At 54.6% G+C, this 21,054-nt stretch overlaps 2 protein-coding genes across 2 annotated transcripts; one reads left to right on the top strand and one right to left on the bottom strand.

The window, feature by feature from the left end:
- The first annotated feature begins 746 nt into the window (after positions 1-746).
- On the top strand, positions 747-2,877 carry TMEM160 (transmembrane protein 160). Its single transcript, XM_003799548.3, has 3 exons — positions 747-986; positions 2,066-2,158; positions 2,553-2,877. The coding sequence occupies exons 1-3, from the start codon at positions 779-781 to the stop codon at positions 2,816-2,818; spliced, it is 567 nt and encodes a 188-aa protein (XP_003799596.1). The 5' UTR covers positions 747-778; the 3' UTR covers positions 2,819-2,877.
- Positions 2,878-3,099: 222 nt separating this feature from the next.
- On the bottom strand, positions 3,100-20,781 carry NPAS1 (neuronal PAS domain protein 1). The gene is made up of 12 exons (XM_003799547.1): positions 20,629-20,781; positions 19,432-19,596; positions 18,719-18,954; positions 11,347-11,420; positions 10,975-11,064; positions 9,091-9,253; positions 7,230-7,345; positions 6,785-6,942; positions 5,851-5,957; positions 5,223-5,370; positions 4,030-4,124; positions 3,100-3,579 (listed from the first exon to the last, which is right to left on the bottom strand). The coding sequence occupies exons 2-12, from the start codon at positions 19,551-19,553 to the stop codon at positions 3,113-3,115; spliced, it is 1,776 nt and encodes a 591-aa protein (XP_003799595.1). The 5' UTR covers positions 19,554-19,596; positions 20,629-20,781; the 3' UTR covers positions 3,100-3,112.
- Positions 20,782-21,054: the final 273 nt, after the last annotated feature.

The following is a 21,054-nucleotide window of genomic DNA, read 5'->3' as shown; positions in this document are numbered from 1 at the left end:
AGGGTGCTGGCCCCATATACCGACGGTGGCGGGTTCAAACCCGGCCCCAGCCAAACTGCAACAAAAAATAACTGGGCATTGTGGCCGGTGCCTGTAGTCCCAGCTACTTGGGAGGCTGAGGCAAGAGAATCGCTTGAGCCCAGGAGTTGGAGGTTGCTGTGAGCTCTAACGCCATGGCACTCTACCAAGGGCAGGAAAGTGAGAATTTGTCTAAAAAAAAATGCCATGGAAAAATATTCTCAATGCTACCGACCAGTGTTCACAACATATCGTTATATGAACAAAATTAATTTGTTAAATAGCATCTTATTTCACATCTGCATAGAAAAAAGACTGGAAACAACAAAATATTAGTAGTAATCACTCACGGGGATTTCTGATGTTTTGTACTCTCCTCTTTGGGCTATACATGATTTTGCAAAGATACTACACTAAGCCCCTCAAGTTTTTTTTTCTTCCTGGCCATTGGAATCAAAGTTATTAATAAAAACTACAAGTCCCTACAGACATCTCGAAGCTCGCTCCAGAGGACCGGCCTTCTCGGGGCTCAATGAACTATGGGATTCGTAGTTCACTGGCAAAATCAAAGCGGTACGCGCACTACCGGCATAGATGACAGAGGAGGGGAACACTGTCATTGCGACCAATGGACAGTGCACACCGGCTCTGAGAGGCGGGCATAAAACCAATGGCTAGTGCCATGATGCTGAGTGACGTGAGCCGCAGCCTACGGGCGGCCCCTAGGGCGGTACGGCGCGCGGCGGCCCTAGTGCGAACCATGGGAGGTGGCTGGTGGTGGGCTCGGGCCGCCCGCCTGGCCCGTCTCCGCTTCCGGAGGGCACTGCTGCCGCCTCAGCGGTCCCGGAGCGGGGGTTCCCGGGGGTCCTTTGCCCCCGGCCACGGTCCCCGCGTCGGGGCTTCGCCACCCCCAGTGTCCGAGCTAGATCGCGCCGACGCTTGGCTCCTCCGGAAGGCGCATGAGACAGGTCTGTGTCAGGGGCTGGGGTCTGTCCACAGGGGAGAAGGGGTTCCAGATAGCGAAGTAGCCGGCACTTGTGAGTGGGCGATAGGGCTAGACCTTCTATTGGATAAAGGACCCAGCTGCTGGGAGACGGGTTGTGGTATGACCGCAGGGAACCCCTGGCTGCAAGAGCGCTGGCTGTTCGCATAGGAGAAGAGCTTGCAGACTCCTGTAGCCCGCTTAGGGGAAGGGCTTGCAGATAAGGTCGGTGGGTCCAGGTAAATGGGAGGGTTAGGAGGAGGCGATCCAGTTAGGAGAGGCAGCCTCGTAGAATTACGGCCTCCTGGATGAGAAATACTTCCAGAGAGTTAAGAGTGGGGGAGTTGCTTACAAAAAGGTCGGTTCAGATTGCTGAGGCGACCACTCTGCATAGAGCCGGAGTGTGGATCTCCGTAGCAGAGGGGACAACCAACATAAAGACTGCTCTTGACTGATTGGAGGGGAGGTGATCTAGACTGCAGGGGGGGAGGAGCTCTCTGATGGGAGGGGGAAGGTCCACATTAGAACCCATAAGGTGCCTAGGTAGGATGGGGTCGTCTGGGGGGTTTGTAAAGATGCCGGTCCGTTGGCACCACAAATTGAATGTGGGGAGACGTGGACCGGTTCAGCACAGGCTATACCCGGTAGGAGATGGTGGCATTTGAAGGGACGTGAAAGAGGAGGCTGGAGAGAAGCCAGGGTCCCAGAGTTCTGAAAAAAGAAGTGAGAGGGCAGGCTGTGGGGATGTACACTGGGGAGGGGGTTGACCAAGATGACTCCTTGGCATCTTCTGTCTCCAGATTGAGGTTCTGCGATTTCAGTTCTACACTGTTCTTCAGATTCTACAGAGATCAACTTGGATCTCTGGTGTTGCAGAGCTTGGGGAAGAGGACATGCAGGCGTGGGGCTAAGTTGGGGGCTTTCTAGAAGAAGTGAGGATTTGGGGTGGGTTTGCCTTGTGGCTGGGTGGAATAGAGGAAAAGAGATGCCCTTAGTTTGGACTGAGGGGGTCTAGGAGGTAGGTTTTGGGGTGCCATTGATCCTCCCATCTCCCCCTCCCTTTAGCCTTCCTGTCTTGGTTCCGAAATGGCCTTCTGGCATCGGGCATCGGGGTCATCTCTTTCATGCAGAGTGACATGGGTCGGGAAGCCGCCTACGGTGAGTGCAGAACCCCACTTTCACCCTCACCAGGGCATGGAGAGCAACCACCACAAGCCCTGTTGGAGGATAGACTTCCTCCTGTCCTATCCCACCCCCAATAGTAAGTTTAATCTGTCCCCATTCTTCCCCCACTGGAGGACACCCCCCTCACTGCTGAGCATTCCCACACCATGGGATTGGGTGGCCCAGGGCATGCCTGTGCCCACCCAGTCTGACTTCTCAACAAAGCTGAAGGTCCTAGTTGGGTGGTGCATGCTGGTTCTGCCCTGCATGGCTTGGCCCCTGCCCCTCCAACTTTAACCCACCCTGCATGCCTGGACCTAGGCCCTGTGCCACCCTGACCCCTTGAGATTGCCCAGCCCTGGCACTGACTGCTCCACCTCCTCCGCAGGCTTCTTCCTGCTGGGCGGCCTGTGTGTGGTGTGGGGCAGCGCATCATACGCTGTCGGCCTGGCGGCACTGCGGGGACCCATGCAGCTAACGCTGGGGGGCGCGGCCGCGGGCGTGGGTGCTGTGCTGGCTGCCAGTCTGCTCTGGGCCTGCGCGGTCGGCCTCTACATGGGTCAACTCGAGCTGGACGTGGAGCTGGTACCGGAAGATGACGGGACGGCCACCGCAGAAGGCCCGGATGAATCGGGCCGGCCACCACCCAAGTGAGCAGCAGGGCCACGGCCCTGAGGACTGGGACATTAAAACCTGACCCTTCGCTCACTCCAGATGCCAATGTGGTGGTGCTGTTACTTGGGGAAGGCTGGCCTGAAGGGGATAGAGCAGAGGGGAGGGCGGAGACCCAAGAAGGAGACAGAAATGGAGCGAGGAACGGTGTTGCCCAAGCGGCAGAGCGGAGCAGGCATTTAATTGTCAGAGAGGGCTACAGGGGTACCCCCACCCCCACCCTACCCCACCCCACCCCTGCCCCAGCCGTCCTTCAAGGCCAGGCTCTCCCAGTCCTCAGTCCCCCTTGCGCTGAGCCCTGGTGCCCGCAGGCCCAGGGTAGGGCAGGCCCAGGGTGGGGTACAAGGCCTCCGAGAGGGCAGCGCCTGGGCCCAGCCGCGGCAGGTGCGGGTACATGAGGCCCAACTCTGCAGGGCCATAGCGGATGGTGCCAGGTGTGCACAGGCCCCGCACTACAGGCGGCAGGAAGCCCGCGTGGAGTAGGGTCGGAGGGGGGTCCCCAGAAGGCACCAGGCCCCATGGTCGCACCGGGTCCTGCTTCAGGGACCCTGCCCGGATGACAGAAGTGAACTCAGGCCGCAGGGTGGCCGCGTGGCTGGAAGGCTCCTCTTCATCACCACTGTCCTCTGAGTCTTTAGTTTCCCTTGGGCTGGGCTCCACTTTGGTGCGTTTGCTCCGGGTCTGGGTGGTCTCGTTCTTGGCCAGGGGAGCAGCCTGCTTCCCTTCTGCTGGAGGCTCGGGCTCTGCAAGAGGAAGAGTCTGAGAGCACCGTGTCCTTGGCCCTCCCATGTGTGGGAGTGGAGCACGCTCCACTGGCTAGACTGTAGTTCTCAGCTGGGAGCAGTTTTGTACCCCAGAGGACATTTGTGGTTGTCACAGCTGGGAGGAGGGTGTCACTGGCATCTCAGCTAAACATCCTACAGTGCACAGGGCAGCTCTCACAAAAATCATCCAGCTCCAAATGTCAGCAGGACTGGGATTGAGAAATATTCTATGTCTGCAGTGTCCCACAAGGCAGCCACTGGCCACATGTGGCCACTGAGTCCTTAAAATGTGGTGGGTATGACTGAGAATGTGGATTTTAAGTTTTAATGTTAATGTAAATGGCCATGTGTGGCTACTAGCTTCTGGACCAGACAGTTCAGGTCCCACGGGTTCCTGGGAGTTTCCCGGGGGGCTGAGATGGGGCTTACTTGTGGGCTCTGGCACTGGGCTGGACTCGTCCTCATGGGCCATGCTGGCTGGAAGCTGGAAGGCATCCAGAGGTGTTTGGCCACCCTCAGCTTGGCTGGGGACAAGACAGATGGGTTGGGGGCCAGGGGTCCTCCCAAGCTGCCCAGTCTCTGATAAGTATGGACTTCCCCAGACCCCCAAACTGCAAGGTGATGTCTAGCCCAGGTTGACTCTCTAAGGCTAGACCTGTATGGCTTCTGGCCACATGGATGTCACTGCCTGGTATCCCTTGGCACCTTATGCTCCTCTGACCTCCGTATCTTTCTTCCAAACCTGCCGCTCCTCTCAGGAACCCAAATCCAGGCCCAATAAAGCCAGAGAGGTGGGCAAAGATGGCTGTCTTCCTCCACACTTAGAGTCTGGCATGTCCCAGCCCCCTCCTTGTTCCCCCAGTGCCTGTCTTGTCCCCCAGTTCCTCTCCATTGTAGCCAGGGGGGGTTTAGACTTGGGCCAGGAATGGTGGTACATACTTGTAGTCCTAGCTACTTGGGAGGATTGCTTGAGCCCAGGAGTTCAAATCTAGCCTGGGCAACATAGCAAAACCTCATCTCAAAAAATAAACAAAAACCCAGATTTGATTGTGACACTCTCCAGCTCTATAGCCTTCTATGGCTCCCTAATGCCCCTGAGAGAAAAGACCCTGCAGTCATCTTTAGCCTTATTTCTGATGACCTTATGCTCCATCCCCAAGCATGACCTTCAGTTCCTGGGACAGGTCAGACTGTTGCTCTGACCTTTTGCCTTAGCTGTGCTCTCTGCCAGGAATGCCCTTCCCCAATTCTGGTTTTCCAATTAATTGATCTGCTCTGTGGCCTTCCCCTGGTAAGAGTCTGCCATGATTTCCCAGTGCTCCAGAGCCAAGTCTAGACCCTGGGCCTGGGCCTGTGGCCACTGTGAACCTGCTCCTGCCTCTTTCAAAGGTATTGTCCCCCTTCTACCAGCAACTCCTGTCTCCTGAAGGAGACTGTTCTACCTCTAGGCATTTGCCCTTACCTTCCCCTGTCCCTTTCATGTTTGCAGACTCCTCTGGGCTTGTCCTGTTCTAGAAGCCCTCCCAGAAGAACCTCCACCCAAGGAAGGGAAACACAACAGAATCTTCAGGATGGGGTCCAAGAAGCTGAGCCCATGGTGGGAGGGGTGGGGTGGCCCTCACCTGAGCACGTGGCTGACCCAGAGCACGTGGTGCTCCCCAGGGCTCTTCCCGCTCCCAGCCACAGTGGCCACGGACTGCAGCCACACAAAGCCCCCGGCGCGCTGCAGCCAGCGGTAGTAACCAGTCATCACCTGACCCTTGTCCAGCACTGGGCCCCGCCCAGGGCAGGGAGAGATGAGAAAAGACAGGGTGGGAATAGGGGGCAAGATGGCCAGAGAGACAGACAGGTGGACAGGAGGAAACAGAAGAGAGAAAGAGAAAGACCAGCAGAGGCGGGTGGGCAGGGAGACAGGAAGGGAAAGACCGTGGGGAGGAGAAAAAGGCAAATGCACAGAGAGGGAGACAGAGAGAGCCAGTGTCAGAGAGACCAGGACACAGCTCAGCATCAAGGCCACCTAGGTTCTTAAGGGTGGGTCAGAGACCCTGAAGTCCCCTTTACTCCCGCTCCCACCCTGAGCCGCTGCTCAGAGTCTCCTTGCTGCTCTTCTGTGCTGAATTCAGCCCCTGGAGCTGTAGGTGCAGCAGAAGGGACTGTGGCCAGCCCTATGGAGAACTTCCAGGGAGGTGGGCACTGGGATGCTCAGGTCAGGGGGTGGTAGGTGGGGTGGTTAGTGGAGGCGTATCTCACAGTCCAGGTGGCTTTGGCGGATCCTGGTCGCGTCCTGTCCATGGACAAACTGATAGCAGCTGCGGCCCACCAGCTCTGCGGGCCCCAGATCCATATGGTCGCTGACTCTGAGAGCAACAGAGAGAGGAGGGCAGGAGGATTCTGAGACCATGGGTGGGAGGGGAGGCAGTGTTGGCTTCAGAGTCACCTGGGGTTCCAACCCTGGCCTTGGACCTCTGCTTTCCTCTCTATAAAATGGACATAATAATGCATCCCTCCTAGGGTGGCTGTGAGCAGTCAAACAGATAGATGGTGAATGCACCCAGGCACTTAGCGCTTGGAGATCATTTCATTATTTCTTTTTTTTTGAGACAGAGCCTCAAGCTATCCCCCTGGGTAGAGTGCCATGGCATCACAGGTCATAGCAACCTCCAACTCCTGGGCTCAAGCGAGTCTCCTGCCTCCGCCTCCCAACTAGCTGGGACTACAGGCGCCCGCCACAACGCCTGGCCATTTTTTGGTTGCAGCCATCATTGTTGTTTGGCGGGCCCGGGCTGGGGATTCGAACCCGCCACCTTAGGTGTATGTGGCTGGCGCCTTAGCCGCTTGAGCCACAGGCGCCAAGCCCCATTTTGTTATTTTTATTTGTCCTTACTTTGTAGTGCAGGAGAGGGGATGGATGAGAGATCAGAGAGAAACAGGCTGACACAGAGGGAACTCTGCAGAATCAGCCCCAGAGGAAGGTCCTGAGTCCAAGTTCCCACCAGGCATACCCCTCCTTCCCCCCTCCATCTCTAATGGCCCCAGTCCTTCCCCCATCTTGCCTTCACAACCTTCTTCCCGTTGCCCTGCTTCACTGCTCTTCCACCTCCTGGGGCTCCCCATGCTTTAGCCCACAGACCCCCAGGATTCCTGTGTATCCCCATCCACCCACCTCAGCCCCCAACCCCTGTACCTGCTCTCACAAGCAAGGATGGTGAGACCCAGGCTGAGACGGAAGACGATCATGTGGCCGTGTAGTGGCAGCTCAGCCAGTGGGGCTGGGGGTAACGTGTGGCCAAGGGCCACAAGGCCCAGTGCATGGGCCCGAAGGCGCCCAGTCACATGGATGACCTGCTGACCATGGGCATGGTTGGAGGAAGGGCAAGGCAGTGCCAGAGAGGCAGACAGACCATAATCACCAGGTAAGTTTCCATCTGTCACCCACAAGCACTAGGACACAAGGGGTGTGTATGTGACCCCCAAGTTCCTAGACCTGGTTTCCTAAACTATGTGCAGCCAATGAAGCCACTAGCCTGGTCCCCTGAGTCTCCCAGGACATAGCTGGTGGGAATGCAAGAGCACCTCTGCCCAGGGCAAGGAAGGTTGGATCAGGCTGGGGCCAGGCCTCTCAAACCCACCTTGTATCCTGAGGCTTTGACGTGCAACCCCCGCTTGGTGAGGGTGGATTTCATGCGGATGAAGAAGGAGCGCTCCTGGACGAGGGAGGAGGGGGGCGCCTTGGTGGGGCTAGCCTCTGGGGTAGACAGTGAAGGAAGGTTATGGCAGCCTGAAGAGGAAACACAGGGCATCCCCACCCCTGCAGAGCCAACTAGAAACGGGATACCTACAGGGTCATGGCCACACTCACTCTCAGACATGCCTGAGGGTTGTGTAAGCTCATAATGAGGAGCTCATAAGATCCTCATATGTGGCTGCCAGCTGAGTCTTTCTAAAGTTCATATCTGACCTTGCCCCTCCCCTGCTCTGAACCTATCATAGCTCCCTAGGGCCTTCAGAAGAAAGCCCACCTAGCTGGGCGCGGTGGCCCATGTCTGTAATCCCAGCACTTCAGAAGCTGAGGTGGGTGGATTGCCTGAGCTCATAGGTTCAAGACCAGCCTGAGCCAGAGCAAGACTCATCTCTAAAAACAGCCAGGGGTCGTGGCAGGCACCTGTAGTCCCAGCTACTTGAGAGGCTGAGGCAAGAGAATCTCTTAAACCCAGAAGTTTGAGGTTGTTGTGAGCTATGATGCCACAGCACTCGTGACAAGACAAAGTGAGACTCTGTCTCAAAAAGAAAAAAAGCCCACCTGTCTGACTAGAAAGCACACCTGTCTGACTACCTCCTCCAGTTCTCAGCACAGACTTCTCCCCCTCCAGGAAGCCCTCCCTTCTCCCTGGGCTGGGTCAGCTTCACCTTCTGGGTTGCCATTGTCTGCGAACAGGTAAGTCTCCCCCACTGGACTGTAAGTCCCAGGTGGGCGGGGCTGGAACTGTCATGATCACTACTGTGTCTCCAGGACAGGGCCTGGTACAGAGGAGGGGTAGCTCTGGGAATAGCAACAAATAAGACTCACAAGTCCAGATTATTCTGTGAACCCCATAATATAGTCTTATAAATAGGCCCGTACAGATGACCGTGTGCCTCACATCTAAGTACGAGAACAGCTATATGCCCTGCCTGCCTGCACACGTTGCAGACATCTCCCAGCACTTGCAAGCACAGCTGATGTCTCAGATGTTTTTGCTGTTAAGCAAACTCAAGATAGGAAAATCCTATTTACAGGACAGTTAGCCTCACGGGCCCCCTACATCTCAGAGCTAAAAGGAGCTGCCAGAGTAGCAAAGTCCTCCTTTCCCAGCATGGGAATGGAAATTTCCACTGGAGAAAAGGGCTAAGAGCACTGATGCTGGAGCAGAGTCCAACTCAATCATTTATAGCTGTGTGACCTGGAGCAAGTAACTTGACCTCTCTGTGCTGTGCCTCAGTTTTCTGCTGTGTTCCTGCTTTGTGGGTTGTGGTTAGGTTCCAATACAGTTATGCACTTTTTTACTTTATTTTTAATTGTTCTGTCCCTTCACTAGAGTGCAGTGGTGTCATCATAGCTCACTGTAACCTCCAACTCCTGACCTCAGGTAATCCTCCTGCCTCAGCCTCCCCTGGTAGCTAAGACTAGAGGTGTGGGCCACTGAGCTGAGCCTGCAATTATGTACTTCAAGGCATTGCCCAGAGTAGATGCCCGATAAGCCCGCCCTGTTATTATTTATCAGTTCAGAAGCCACTCCCACCTCCATTCTCAGCCAAAGGGAAGGGCCTATAAACTCCCATCTCGGGGAGCCAAGTCCCACCGCCTCAATTTAGACTTTCATGCGCTCTGTAAAGATGCTGCGCAGCTTGAGCTAGAGTGCTTTCCGTGTAAACCAGGCTTAGCTGGATACTGTGTACTGGCGTCCCCTGATCTACCTTCAGGCTTCATTCTTTGGGGGCCCTTAGAATTACCGATCTCGGGCGTATCCGCAAGCGAGGAGGAAGAGGAAGAGGAGGAGACAGAGGGTGGGGTGGGGGGGCCAGGGGCCGGGGCCCGCAGTCCCAGTTGCTCCAGCACCTCAGAGTGGTCCCCGGGGTGGATGTAGTCGAAGACGCTGCTGCCGGTCAGCTCCACCTGCCGGCGACGGAAGGGAATACGGAGGCGGTGAGGTGCTGGCTCCGTCGCTCGCCCGCTGGCCAGGTGCAGGCTCGGCCCACTCGCCTGCTGGCAGGTGTGCTTCATACTACTCTAGTATTTTTATTCGATTTTTTTTAACCCTTTAAAAAGGGCGGCGCCAGTGGCTCAGCGGGTAGGGCGCCGGCCCCGAGTGGCGGGTTCCAACACGGCCCCGGCCAAACTGTAATAAAAAATAGCCCGGCGTTGTGGTGGGCACTTGTAGTCCCAACTACTCGGGAGGCTGAGGCAAGAGAATCGCCTAAGCCCAAGAGCTGAGAGGTTGATGTGACCTGTGACGCCACAGCACTCTACTGTGAGCGACAAAGTGAGACTTTGTCTCTTAAAAAAAAAAAAAGTGGATACAAAGTTAGGCCCTTCTTCCTTCATACACAGAGATTAGTAAGGATTTTCTGCCCTCACCTACTCTACAGTATTTAGAAGGGCATGTAGAGGGAAGCAGGTGTCAGAGCCCCCGCCTACCCAACTCCTGCTTGCTGGCTCCCACTCCCAAACGGTGAACTATCCTGCACTACCACACATTCCAGGATGTCCCAGCAGGAATGAGATTCAGAATTCAAGCAGAGCACTGGCTTTTGAACTTTTTAAAGAGTTAGAACTTTTTTGAGGGGTGGGCAGGGCCGGGGGTGGTTTGAACCCACCACCCTCAGTATATGGGGCCTGTGCCCTACTCACTGAGCCACAGGTGCCACCCAAGTAGGAACTTTTTAATCAGTCACATTTTCATTCAGAGCTGCCTCCCAGAGCTGTGATAGCAGTCCCCTTCTTAATCTTCTCCCCCAGCCAAGACCCCCGCCTTCTCACCATGTTCCTGCCCTAGCGTCCTCACTGGTCTTCTGGACTTCAGCTCCCCCACTCAGAGATCACAGCTCCCACCCTTCTGGGCTTGGGGTCAAGAGCTTCCTTCCTTCCAGCCCTCATCCCTCTGGGCTCCTTCCCCACACCAGCTTCAAGCCTGTCCTCCACTCTTCCTCTCTCCCTTTCTCGTGTCTAAATTCCCCTCCTTTTGGGGTCCTCCTCCTCCAGGAATCTCTAACAACTCACTGAAAAGCTACCCACCAAACAGTAAATGCCAACATGCTGAATTTTCCAAATTTCCCATTTGCCAACAATGTTTGTTAAAATGATAGAGAATAGCAATCTCTATTGGGTGGATTGGCTGAAGGTGCTGTGATAAGTGGGGACCATAAGGATGGGCTTCTGCCTTCCTCTGACCTGTCAGCCTCTGGCTGCAGGAGCCGGGGCAGAAACAATGGCTGAAGTAAAGACAGAAAAGCTTGCTGGCCAACCAAAATGCCGCAGAAAGCTTTTCAAAGCTGGAAACTTCCAAAACTTTCCAATACGAACTTCTGTAAACCTTTAAAATTGCCAGGAAGGAACAAGTGTTGGCAAATACAAATCATCTGGTCATTGGCAAACTGATCTTTCCGCTAACTTGCTTTGCTCAAATTGACCTGTTATATGAATGACCTTCCCCCATTTGTGAGGATGAGCCATGGTGGGTGCCATGTAATAGTCCAAGGAACATACTTTAGGAACCATATATTGAGTTCATTTTTCTTGCTGGGATAGTGAGGCTGGGGGAGAGAAAGGGTATCTATGGGCCTAGCAAGGGAGTTGGTGGCTGAGCCACTCCAGGCAGCCCACTGGAGGTCCCTTACCTGTGAGAGACCCAGATAAATGGAGACCGTCTCTGAGATGTAGAGGAATTTTCCTTCCTGGTTCAAAGCAAACACGAAGCCATCCAGAGACTAGAGTTGGCAGAGACAGGGAGGGGGAGAGGGAGAAACTGGTGTCTATCTGTCCAGATACCAAATGGCATAAAAAGTTCTGAAATTTGGGTCTCTGCTTGGTGGGTAGGGGGCTTCAGTAGCCCTACGAAGGGTCAGGCAGGAGAGGAAGCCCCAGCACTCCGCCTCCCAGTTCTTGTGCTCCCTTTGGCATGGATGCTGGAGGGAGGCTGAAGAGGCTGCTGTTTTGTATTGGAGGCCACCAGATGGCAGCAAGGAGCAGCAGGCAGAGAAAGTCCTCACCTGCAAGATGTGTCCTCCCAGGTGCTGCTCGAAGATTTCTGCCACCAGCGCTGTTGGGCCTCGGCGGCCAGGGGCTGGGGGAAAAGGGAAGGATGAGGCCAGGGTCTGTTGGTCCGACTGACTCTAGCGGGGGCAGGCACCCTGAAGTCAGTCTACAAATCTCCCTCTCTTTCTCCCAGGCCTTGGGGTATTGAGGTCTCTCCTGTAGGGGAGAGACCTCGGGTGTGGAGAGGGGCAGAGGTGGGCAGGAGAGTAAGATAGAGTGACTAAGACACACAGAGACAGACAGACAGACCAGGGACTGCATAGAAGGATTCATTCACTCATGCATTCATTCATTCACTCAGCAAAAGCTCCTCAATACCTAACTGCCACAGATCCTATCTTGGGTAGTGCTGTGGGCAGAGTGGTGACCAGACAGCCTAGCCTGCCCTCACTGGGCTACCAGGCCAGAGGCAGATGGACAAGAAAAAAACTAACAAATACAGAATTATTATTTGTGACCAGTGTATGAAGAATCAAACAGATGGGCTCGGCGCCTATGGCTCAACCGGCTGAGGCGCCAGCCACGTACACCTAAGGTGGCGGGTTCGAGTCCCCAGCCCGGACCCGCCAAACAACAATGGCGGGTTCAACCAAAAAAAAAAAAAAATAGCCGAGCGTTGTGGCGGGCGCCTGTGGTCCCAGCTGCTTGGGAGGCGGAGGCAGGAGACTCGCTTGAGCCCAGGAGTCGGAGGTTGCTGTGAGCTGTAATGCCACGGCACTCTACCCAGGGGGACAGCTTGAGGCTCTGTCTCAAAAAAAAAAAAAAAAAAAAAAAGAATCAAACAGATGATGTGAAATGAGGAACAGGGGAGCAAAGACTGCTGGGGGGCAGGTGCTGAGCTCAGTCTTGTAGACCAGGGAAGAGGCATATTGGAGAGCGATAGGCAGAGACAGTGATAGAGATATTATAGCTCAACAACAAAAAGACAACTTAAAATGGGCAAAGAACTTGAATAGATATTTCTCCTGGAAAGATATTACAAATGGCCAACAGCACATGAAAAGATGCTCAGCATCATTAGTCATTAGGGAAATGCAAATCAAAGCCACAACTAAATCCCGCTCCACACCCGCTAGGAGGGCTAGCATCACAAATGCAGAAAATACGTGTTGGCAAGGATGTGAAGAAATCGGAACCCTCGCACATTGCTGGTAGGAATGTAACATGGTGCAGCTTCTGTGGAAAACAGTTTACTGGTGCCCCAAAATGTTATCCTACAATTATATGAGCCAGCACCTTCCATCCCACTTTCATAATCAGTGATTGAAAAGAGGTGTCCTCACAAATACTTCTATATACGTATTCATAGCAGCATGAGTCACAATACCCCAAAGGTGGAAACAACCCAAATGTCCATTGGCCAATGAATAAATAAATAAAATGTGGTCACCAGATGTGGTGGTGCACACATGTAGTCCCAGCTACTGGGGAGACCAAAGGAGGAGGAGCACTTGAACCCAGGGGTTCAAGACCAGGAGACCAGGATTATTATTCAGCCATAGAAAAGAATGAAGAACTGGCTGGACGCACTGCCTCATGCCTGTAATCCTAGCACTCTGGGAGGGCGAGGCAGGAAAATTGATTGAGCTCAAGAGTGTGAGACCAAGCTGAGCAAGAGTGAGACCTCGTCTCTACTAAAAATAGAAAAAACTAGCTAGGTGTTGTGGCAGGCCCTGGTAGTCCTAGCTACTTGGGAAGCCGAGTTAAGAGGATTACTTGAGCCCAAGTTTGAGATTGTTGTGAGTTATGATGCCGTAGCACTCTACTCATGGCAACAGAGTGAGACAATGTCTCAAAAAAATAAAAATTTACAAAAAGACATAGGGACAGAGACATATATAGACACAGACATAAAGAAATTGAGACAAAGATAGAGGGAAATGAAGAGATTAAAAAGATGGACAAAGGAAAAGAGACACAGAGAGACAGAGAGAGATAGGGATGAAGAGACATAGATGGCAAATGGGACACAGACCCCTGCCCCAGTCCTCTATAGTCAGGAGCCAGCCCTGGACCTTGTGCTAGGAGTAGGCCGAGATCTCAGAGGCCGTCCCCATCAGATCCTCAGGAGACCCTGATCTTGTAGAGGATGACCCCCCCCACAAAGGACATGCAAGCCTGGTGTGGTGACCAGAGAGCTAGGAGAAGAACTCAGTGACCTTTAGGGTCCCCAGGTGTTTGCTTCCTGGGGGGCTAAGCCCAGGAAGTCTGATATCAAGCCCCAGGGCTGTTCCTGGCTGCATGCCCTGAGACCAGCCTTTCTGCTTCTCTGTGCCTCAATTTCCTCTTCTGTTAAGTGGGTTTGCTAGCAGCTCTGGCCTCCCTAGCTGGTTAAGCAGTCAGTCAGCTCAGCAGCTTGGAAAGGGCCTAGTGGGGCCTGGCACACAGCAGGTGCTGTGGAACACAGAGCTAGGATTAGTATTAATAGTGTGATTAGTATTGTTATTACCAGACCATCAAAACACGAGCAATGAGGCCCCTTCCCCCCCCCTTCCCCCTCCCCGTGTCTAGGCTGAGCCACCTCCTCCCAGGAGCCCCCCATAGCCTGCAGGCTGCTTTTCCCTCCACCCCCGCCTGGAGCTCTAGGAACAATAATGGGGGGGGGGTGATGGGGACCCTCCCCTGAGATGAAGCTCAGAACCAGCCGGGTGACAGGCAGGAACAATGCTGCTTGCTAATTGTCGCAATTTTCCCCTGTCATTTTTGCTAATTCCTTCATTTTCCCTCTCCCAGGATCAGCCTGGGTCAGACTGAGCTGCTGCAATTAACAGCGTTAATGGGAGCGTCAGGATAGAGGGGGTGTTGCAGGGACCCATACACAGTCCGATCTCCTGTGACAGGGACCCCCAGAGTCTGTCTCCATCACTGTCTTAGTGCCCCTGACTCCACCTCCCCAATTCCACCAACTCCCCAATGCCTCCCCCCTAGATTCCTCTCCTCCCCTCAAAATGCCCCCCACTCCACTGTAATCCCCCAAATTCAGCAGGAGATTCTTCTCTACTTCCAGATCTGTCTTCTCCTCATGTTCAAGCCCCAAACAGTCATCATCTACACACAGAGTGGGTACTGAGGGGCAGGGGCAAGCAAAGGCCTCTTCTAAGTTCCAAGTGCTTATCTTCCACCTCCCATTCTCCAAGTCTCAGCTGCCTGGGGAGATTTGCTGACAGGTGTTAGAGAGGAGGGGCAGGGACATCATCTTCCTGGGAAGCCAGGGAGAGGGACCTGGCTCCTTGGAAGCCCTGGGGAGGAGCCATACTCATAGCACTTCTGCCTATATTTTTCTCAGCCTCATCTATAAAATGGGTCTAGTGCATATAGAGCGCTTTCAGAGCACATGCCTGGGCATACAGTGGCTGCCTAATACCTGAGTCCTGTCACTGTTCTTACCAGTATTACTACAAATAGTATCAGGGCACCTATCCTCTCCCAGGTGTTTTCCTGGGATCTGCCCGCTCTCTGTCACACCTGCATGTATTTTCAGCAAGTCCCCAGCTAGGCCTGATCATGTCTCCTACACCTGACCACCTCTCCCCAGGACCTGACTTCCCTTGCTCTCTACATTTTTCTGAGATAGAGTCTCGCTTTGTCACCCTTGGTAGAGTGCTGTGGCGTCATATCTCACCGCAACCTCAAACTCTTGGGTTCAAGTGATTCTCTTGCCTCAACCTCCCAAGTAGCTGGGACTACAGGCGCCTGCCACAATGTTGGGCTATTTTTAGAGATGAGGTCTTGCTCTAGCTCAGGCTAGTCTCAAACCCATGAGCTCAGGCAATCCACCTGCCTTGACCTCCCAAATGCTAGGACCTCATGTGTGAACCACCACACCCAGCCCAGGGCTCTCTTCTTCTGCCCTCACCACCTCCCCAGCTCCGGCTTTCTGGGTAACAGCCAGATCCTGAACACTTTGGGTTCATCCCATACCTTACTCCTCTCCAGACTGACTTCTGGTCTCATGACTGCAGCCTGTACCCAGAAAGCTGATTCCTGCCTGCCTCAAGGCCTTTGCACTTGCTGTTCCTTCTGCCTGGAACACCCTCTTAAACTTTCCTCCTAGTCTGCTCCATACCTCCTGGGAGTCTCAGTTCAAAGATGTTACAGATCACTTAACATCCACAGTCACTCAAGAACTAATTACTGAGCCCTTCCTATGCCCCAGACACTATTCTAGGCTCAACAACCAAGGTGCTGTGGGGAAGAGACACACTATAATACAATAAACCAGAGACATAAGTACAGAGAGTCATTGATGACAATAAGTGGTATGGAGGCGTGCGGTGGCTCATGCCTGTAATCCCAGCACTCTGGGAGGCCAAGGTGAGTGGATCACCTGAACTCAGGCATTTGAGACCAGCCTGAGCTAGAGTGCGAGATCCCGTCTCTAAGAATTGCTGGGCATTGTAGCAGGAGCCTGTAGTCCTAGCATATCAGGAGGCCGAGACAAGAGAATCTCTTGAGCTCAAGAGTTGGAGGTTGCTGTGAGCTACGATGCCATGGCATTCTCTCTAGGGCAACAGAGTGAGACTGTCTCAAAAAAAAAAAAAAAAAGTGGTATGGAAAGGAATATGGCAAGAAAGGAAGATAGGGAGTGCTGCAGAGTAGGGGTGGTGTTGCCATGTTTGATGAGTGGTCAGGGAAGTCCTTACTGAAGACTTTCTGACATTTTGAGAGAAGGGAGTTCCTGTTAGCTGTCACAGCACATGCAAAGGCCCTGTGGTAGGAACATGCTTCTCTAAAGAACAGCAAGGGGGTGAGTGTTGCAGGAAGGAGTGAAGAGAGGCAGGAGATCAGGAAGGGAGGGGACAAGGGGCTTTGGAGGTAGAGTTTGAAGGGTCCACCCTTGAGGACAAGGACTTTATTTTGTTCCCTGCAGTGTCATCAGCACCTAGACCAATACCTGGCACAGGGAAGATATTCAGTGAGTGTTTGTTGAAAGATTAGGGAATTTTTTTTTTTTTTTTGAGACAGAGCCTCAAGCTGTCCCCCTGGGTAGAGTGCCGTGGCATTACAGCTCACAGCAACCTCCAACTCCTGGGCTCAAGCGAGTCTCCTGCCTCCGCCTCCCAAGTAGCTGGGACCACAGGCGCCCGCCACAACGCCCGGCTATTTTTTGGTTGCAGCCGTCATTGTTGTTTGGCGGGTCCGGGCTGGGGATTCGAACCCGCCACCTTAGGTGTATGTGGCTGGTGCCTTAGCCGGTTGAGCTATAGGCTCCAAGCCAAGATTAGGGAATGTTGACATGAGAGCCAAGCTGTCTCCAAACTCAGAGGCCCAGGGCTAGACTTTAACATCTGTTGTCCCATCCAAAGATAGTGGACTGAGGCCCAGAGAGGCAGAGACATACAAGGCAGGACCCATCCCTGTGGACCTACACACAAGCCGAGTATGGTAGTTCAGAAAGTAGATTCTGGAGCCAGGCCATCCGCATTAGAATCCCACTGTGGGCAAACAGCTTCACCTTTCTGGGCCTCAGCTTTCCTCTTATATAAAATGGGAATTCCTCTGATAAAGCAAGTTATTTTGTACACAGTGCTTATCGCACCGGCTGACACATGCATTGTATATTATTACTATTATTTCTGAGAAGGACTTGGAGACCCCTCCCTTTAGAGGGTGTGAGGCACAATGTTTTGCTTTCTGGCTTTAGCTAAAACGGCTGTCCTTAGGCTGTCCTCAATTTCACCATCTGAACTATGGAAGCAGGTGCTTGGCCTCTTATTAGGGACCCTGGAGACCTAGAAATGCCTCTGTCCCCTGATTTCCCATCTGGGTATTCACACACACTGTGTTGCCTTGGTACCGGCGGGGGTCAATTAAGGCATGGTCTGCCACCTCTGAGCTGTGACCTCAGCAAGCCTCCTGCCTCCTCTGAGCCTTGGAATGCCCATCCGGGTAATGGGGAGGCTGGACAACGTGGGGTTCTCTTAGCCCCCCCCCCCTTTCTGTCCCTCCAGCTCGGGGACAATAGACAAGATGTTTATCCCCCGCCGGCGCACATGTTGTTCGCGGTAATGACAGTAATCAGCGGCACTAATGCCGTATTCTCTCCGCGCCAGTCAATTCGCCTAATTACCGCCTGGGAAGCCGGATTATTTAAATTTAAATGGTGATTTATTGCGAGCTTAATCAATGCTATTTTCTCTCCCCCCTCTTCCCCTGGGACGGGGCAGGAGGGGAATTGGAGCTCCTCCAGCCCCACCCTAAGGACACCCCCTTCTCCTGGAGGAGGGGACAGGGGTAGCCTGGTGTGCCCTTGTCCCTTTCGCCTAGGACCTCAGATTGACACCATTCACTGCCTTCTCATAATAACAGCAAAAAACTTATACATAAAATAGAAGTATTAATAACATAACAATCCTAAATCTCAGTAATAAAGTCTGAGTAATAATAAAATTAGAAATCTATACATATGTATCTTTATTATACATATTCTATTTTTCCATATTATAGGTTAAATTGTTTTGTTTATTTCTTTATTTATGTATCTTGGCCACTAGGATGCCAGCTGCTCCAAGACAGAAACTCTTGTTTCCTGCTGGGTCTCAGCGCTTCTAAGGTGCCAGACCCACCGAAGGTGCTCAGTAAACGGCCGGCCCCAACAGCCCTGCAAGCACCTCTGATGTCCCATATTGACCACTTGCTTCGAGCTGGGCTTGTCCTGAGAGGCTTTACAAATACTACCTCGTCCATTCCTTCCTTAGCCCCCTATAGGAGGTTTGGTCCTTATTCTCACTTCACAAATAAGGTTCAGGGGAAGTGAGGTGACCTGCCCCGGGTTACAAAACTGGGGAGTGGCTGGCAGGGACTGGGAGGGACTCAGGAGGGTCATTCTGCAGTTCCTCATCTTACCCGCTACATTATACTGTCTCCCTCTTGCCCCCCAAACAAGGACTCAGACTCCAAGACCTTGTGTCCCCTTCTGGGGTCCCTTGGGTCTGGGTGCGGGGTCTCTCATTTATTAGTGAATGGAGACCAGAGTGGGTCGCCATTTCCCACCCATGCAGCTGGGCATTTCTTCTATTATAGTAATGCTTCATCTTCCCTAAAAAACACAGTAATAACGTTTACTACTCGTCTGATCCCTAGTGTTGCCAGGCTTTGCTTAGGCCAGAATTCATGAAATCGTCCCATCCTCTTGCGCCCATCTTACAGATTATAATAAAGTGAGGCCCAGAGAGCAGAAGCCACCTGGTAGGGACACACAAAGTTTCTTGCTAACTCCAAAACCTGAGCTCACTCCTGGCCAAGGAACTGGGAAAAGGCAACCCTGGCAATACCGACTCGCCCTCACGGGCGGAGGGACCCTGGCCCCCAGGCATGCGCACTCACCGAGGCCGGCGGGCGGCGCGGTGGCCCTTAGGCCCCAGGGCGGCGCCCCCAGCGTGGCGAAGCGTCGCAGGCGGAGGTAGGTAACGCTGAGGCGCACTATGGACGCTTTGTCCAGCTGGCTGGAGATGGCGCCAGGCAGTGGGAGTAGCTTGGCCAGCTCGAAGAACTCCAGGTTCTCCTTTCCGCGCCGCGAGCGCGCCGCGTTGCGGGACTTCTCCTTGCGCTGCGCCTGCAGGCTGGGCGGGCAGCGCGGAGGAGGCATCAGCCGGGCCTGGGAGCCCAGAGGCGCGGGGCCTGGGGGTCTGGAGGCGAGCTCTGCCTCCTAGGGCGCTGGGTACCTTACAGGACGTTGGGAGTGAATTCGACACTCTGGAGGTGGGAGCAGACCTGAGTGTGACTTCTAGACACGCTTCTGCTCTCTGGACCTTCTAGATGGGAACAGTGTAAAATCTGAGGGGAGGAGGACGAAATGAGAGCGGAAAAGAATGTTGGGCCTGAATCCTGAGGAAGGGTCCAGAAACGGAACGCAGGGGATGGGGTACAGAGCGAAGGCTGAGGTACTTAAGGTAAAAAAATTCTAGCCACAAGGGGCGGGGCAAAAAGCTGGGTGTGAGATCTCCCTAGGGAGGAGGACAGAAAATCGGGTGTGAATTGTCCCCAGGGACGTCTCCCTGGGGGCGGGGCCACTGCCAGAGGGGCGGGGCTTTGCTCACCAGGGTCCAGGCGAGGCCTTGACCATCAGCCCTGGCAGAAAGTCCCACGGGACGCTGGTGCCACGGCTTCCCCCGCATTTGACCTCGCTTCCGCTGCCACTGCTCGGATAGGGGGCCGCCATCTCCCGGAGGGTTCGCTCAGGCGGGCTCTGAGCCCCGCGTCTCCTGCAGCGGGAAGGAGCCAAAAGCAGCGCTCAGTGCCCTCGGGAGACCTTCTGGGGAAACTGAGGTCCGTGTGGTGCTCGGGGTCCTAGAAGTACCCGGGGTGGGTGGTGCCTCAGTTTCCCATTTTTGGAGGCCCTGGTAAGAGGCCGCTGCATCCAACCTACCCTGCTCGGGACCGGCGCTCTGGGTGAGGACGTGCCCCGCCGCCGCCTCCCCCGCGCCGCCCGCCAGCGCGCCTGCCTCACGCCCGCGCCGGGCCGGCTCCCGCATACCAATGGGCGCACGCGGCGCGCATACGGATCGGACCGGCCCGGGCGCTGCGTGCCAAGCATGCCCAAGCCAGGAGGAGGGCGGGCGCCTCGCTGGGGCCAGGCACGCCTGACTCCAGCCCCCGGAACCCTTTGCCCTGGGATCCGCCCCCTAATAGCCCATCCCAGGCGTGCGACCCCCTGGTTCTGCACTGAGTCTATTTCCCCGGCTGGGCTAAGGAGGTATGGGGTGCAGAGGGCAGGGACCCCGTGTTATGTCTTGCCCAGGGATCCTCCAGCCCCTCAGGGTGGCGCTACGTGTCTGGACCGCCAAATATCTACAGCCACAACTTCCTAAGGACCCAGGCATGCGAACCCCAGGCCCCAACGCGGCAGCCAGAGCTTCAGCCCAAAGACGTCCTCAGGTAGGACCCTATAGTTGGGGCCCAGGTGTCCTGGTATCCTGATTTCCTAGAAACAGCGCAGTGTTCAGTTAGTCCTCATTCCCTCAGGACTAGGGGTTCAGGAGACCTTTTTTCCAGAGGGGGGTCCAGATCACCACTAACCCTCCCCAACCAGGTGTCCAGATGCCCCAGACCTTGGCATCTAGATCTCCCGGTCCCCTATTTCCCCAGGACTCCAGCATCCGTGTATCCTTTTCCCCAGCCTAGGAATACAGACATCCCGACATCCTATTCCCCAGGACTTTGGAGTTCCAGTCCCCCATTCCTCCAGGACCCAGAAGTCGCCCTTTCCCTCATGCCAGCCTTTAAGCGTCCCCTGCCCTCAGGACAATCAGCCCAGTTACCTGGCCGCAGGGCAGGCTCCGGGCGCGGCTTGGGGCCGGCCGGGAGACGCTGAGGGGCAGCTCCATAGACCCCAGGCATGCAGGGTACAGCGGGACGCGCGGTCTGTGGCGCCCGGCTCTCGGTGCCCACCGCTGCCTCGCAGATTTGGAGACGCGCTGGCGGCTCCGGGGGCGGGGTTTGTTAGGAGCTCTGCCCATCGGCTCCGCCCCTCCCCAATCTCTCACTCCTTTCCCTACCTAGGGGCGCGGCTACTCTGGTGACCTAGTCCTCACACCCCACAGCAACATCGAGAATCAGAACGAGAATCTCAGAGTCTCAGAGTCAGAAGCTTCCCCACCCCAAGAGGGGAGCCCCAGAGTCCGGGCACTATTTCCATACCTTTCAGGGGGAATCTGGCTCTT

The sequence above is a fragment of the Otolemur garnettii genome, unplaced genomic scaffold (genome assembly GCF_000181295.1).
Source record: "Otolemur garnettii isolate 467f Iridium unplaced genomic scaffold, OtoGar3 scaffold00152, whole genome shotgun sequence".
In the NCBI taxonomy this organism is placed as follows: domain Eukaryota; kingdom Metazoa; phylum Chordata; class Mammalia; order Primates; family Galagidae; genus Otolemur; species Otolemur garnettii.
This window is presented reverse-complemented; position numbering and strand designations above follow the sequence as displayed.